Source organism: Sardina pilchardus, chromosome 8 (genome assembly GCF_963854185.1).
Source record: "Sardina pilchardus chromosome 8, fSarPil1.1, whole genome shotgun sequence".
NCBI lineage: Eukaryota > Metazoa > Chordata > Actinopteri > Clupeiformes > Clupeidae > Sardina > Sardina pilchardus.
The window spans coordinates 28477643-28480142 of NC_085001.1; the positions used below are offsets into that span (position 1 = coordinate 28477643).

General features: G+C 47.8%; 1 protein-coding gene across 1 annotated transcript in view; it reads left to right on the forward strand.

Moving 5' to 3' along the window:
* The window catches only part of cux2b (cut-like homeobox 2b), a 167303-nt gene that overhangs the window by 141044 nt on the left and 23759 nt on the right, over positions 1 to 2500 (forward strand). The window contains exons 7-8 of the mRNA XM_062544180.1: positions 677 to 753; positions 844 to 910. Of these exons, the coding sequence (XP_062400164.1) occupies positions 677 to 753; positions 844 to 910 (144 nt within the window). The remainder of the gene's footprint in view (positions 1 to 676; positions 754 to 843; positions 911 to 2500) is intronic.

The following is a 2500-nucleotide window of genomic DNA, read 5'->3' on the forward strand; positions in this document are numbered from 1 at the left end:
GTTGCAGGGTAGGCTCCTACTACATTTTCTCTTTTGGACAGGACCTATTGAGTTTTGGAGTTGGAAAACATTGGTATTGAGATGATCAGTCAAATTGCAATTGTTTTAATCAAATGTGCAGTGCAGCATGCTAATGCTAACCGGATTTAACAATAACTCATGACTAGCTAGTCGTCTTCTATGCGTCATTGCTTTCACGATTGTGAATGTTTTATTTGGATTATGTATGACGAGGTGCGGGTGTCCATTGAGCGTGCACGAGGGAGGTTTAGTTCTATTGTTTTATAAAGTTGCACACATAGTTTACAATGAAAACTTGGGAAAGGAAGGAATGTATGCTTTCACCCAAGCAGCCTCACGTGCACAAGTGCAACCTAGACGTTTTTTCAGTTGCACTGTTAGAAAGTTTGGGCGCATCCGGTCTCTTGAATTCGTCATCAACATTCATACCGCAATAGTGCAAAATAACTGAAATCTCTATCGCAGGCCAATTTTATATCGTTTATGTGTTATGTATGTGTGTTAGTGTGTCTGTGTGTGTCTGTTAGTGTGTTTTAGTGTCTGTGTGTGTGTTAGCAGGGGCACGCAACAGTGTGTGTGTTTGTGTGTGTGCGCGTACGTACGTGCGTGCGTGTGTGTGTGTGTTCTCATACTCTCTCCTGCTCCACCCCTGCAGCTCCTCTGAGGAGTGTGAGTCCACTCTCTCGTCCAGGACGGGGGACGCTGAGGGCAAGATGAGCGCCCTGCAGACATGTGAGTTCCTCTTCCTCTCTATTCCCAACTGCTTCCGGGTCAGGGGTCATGGATGCTGACATCATTCTGTTTGTGTTTCCCTGACTACAGCGCTGACCACAGCCCAGTCAGAACTCCTGGAGCTGCGGAGGAAATATGAAGAGGAGATGACCGCTAAGTAAGACACACTTTCAAAGGGTCGCTCTCTCCCTCTCACTCTCTCTCACTCTCTCTCTCTCTTTCTCTCTCTCTCTGATGTGTGTCTCACACACGCACACACGCACACACACACACACACACACACACACACACACACACGCACGCACGCACGCACATACACACACACACACACACACACACACACACACACCACTGCCCTTCTGGAGCTTGGCATTACTCTCATTTACCATCTCCCTTTCTCTGTCTCTCACTCCTCTCTCTCTCTCTCTCTCTCTCTCTCTCTCTCTCTCTCTCTCTCTCTCTCTCTCTCTCTCTCTCTCTCTCTCTCTCTCTCTCTCTTTCTTTCCGCCTTCCCTCCCTCCCTCCCCCCTCCATCTCTCTCATGTCTGTGTGAATGGGCAGAGAGACCTTGACTGGGGTTGTTAATGCGAGCTCTGACTTTGGCTCTTGTGCTGGACAGAGCATCGGTCAGTCTAATGCCCACTCTCCCAGGCAGGGTAGGGACTCCACACAGTAAGCAGTCTGGTCTGATGACGCCGTGCACATACAAGCATTACATTACATTACATTACATTGCATTAAATTACCTTACATTGCATTTCATTACATTACATTACATTACATTGCATTACATTACATTAAAGTAATAAAGTCTGACACTTTTTGGTCAAAGCGACTTACAACATGGTAAACATTTTAAGCTTTTTAAAGCATTTCTCACAACATTTCTAGGAAAAAAGATAAAAAGGGTAGAGTGCAGTGAGATGAAGTGCATCAATGAGTGCAGTTGTCCGGAGGAGGACTCCGGCAGGGAATGTCCACCTTCACATTTGAACATCAGCATATTCGGCATCAGCAGCACTGTTGGCACTGGTTGGCAGTGGTTGGCACATTGCTATAGCACCATACCCTGGGCCAGTGGCACAGTTAGTTTCAGTTGGCACATTGGTGCAGCAAAAACACTCTGGGCAAGGGGTACAGCTGCTAGTGGTTGGCACAATGGAACCTCAGCATGTTCTGCGTTGGCATCACTGTTTGTATTGGATGGCACTTGTTTACGTTGTGGGTCAGTGACCCGTGCTGTTTGCTGGTGGCTTCTTTTTGCGCCCCATTAATTGAGGCCAGGCAACGGGCAATTATAGGCCCTTGGATTATTCTACCCGTCATTATTATAATCATTCTATCATAATCATGCTTATTGCAAGCTTCTACATTATTAGTTGCCCTCGGCAGGCCTGCTCTGCCCTGAGCTGTGAGCCCATAACTCTCTCATGGTATGGCGTGTCGTAGTGTAGCGTAGCATAGTGTAGCGTAGCGTAGCTCATGGTGTGGCTTGGTGTGATCTGTCGTACCGTAGCATAGCGCTGCTTTGTTTGGCTCGGCAGGCCTGCTCTGCCCTGAGCTGTGAGCCCATAACTCGCTCATGGTGTGGCGTGTCGTAGCGTAGCATAGTGTAACGTAGCATAGCGTAGCTCATGGTGTGGCTTGGTGTGATCTGTCGTAGCGTAGCATAGCGCTGCTTTGTTTGGCTCGGCAGGCCTGCTCTCCCATGAGCTGTGAGCCCATAACTCGCTGATGGATTTTCTCT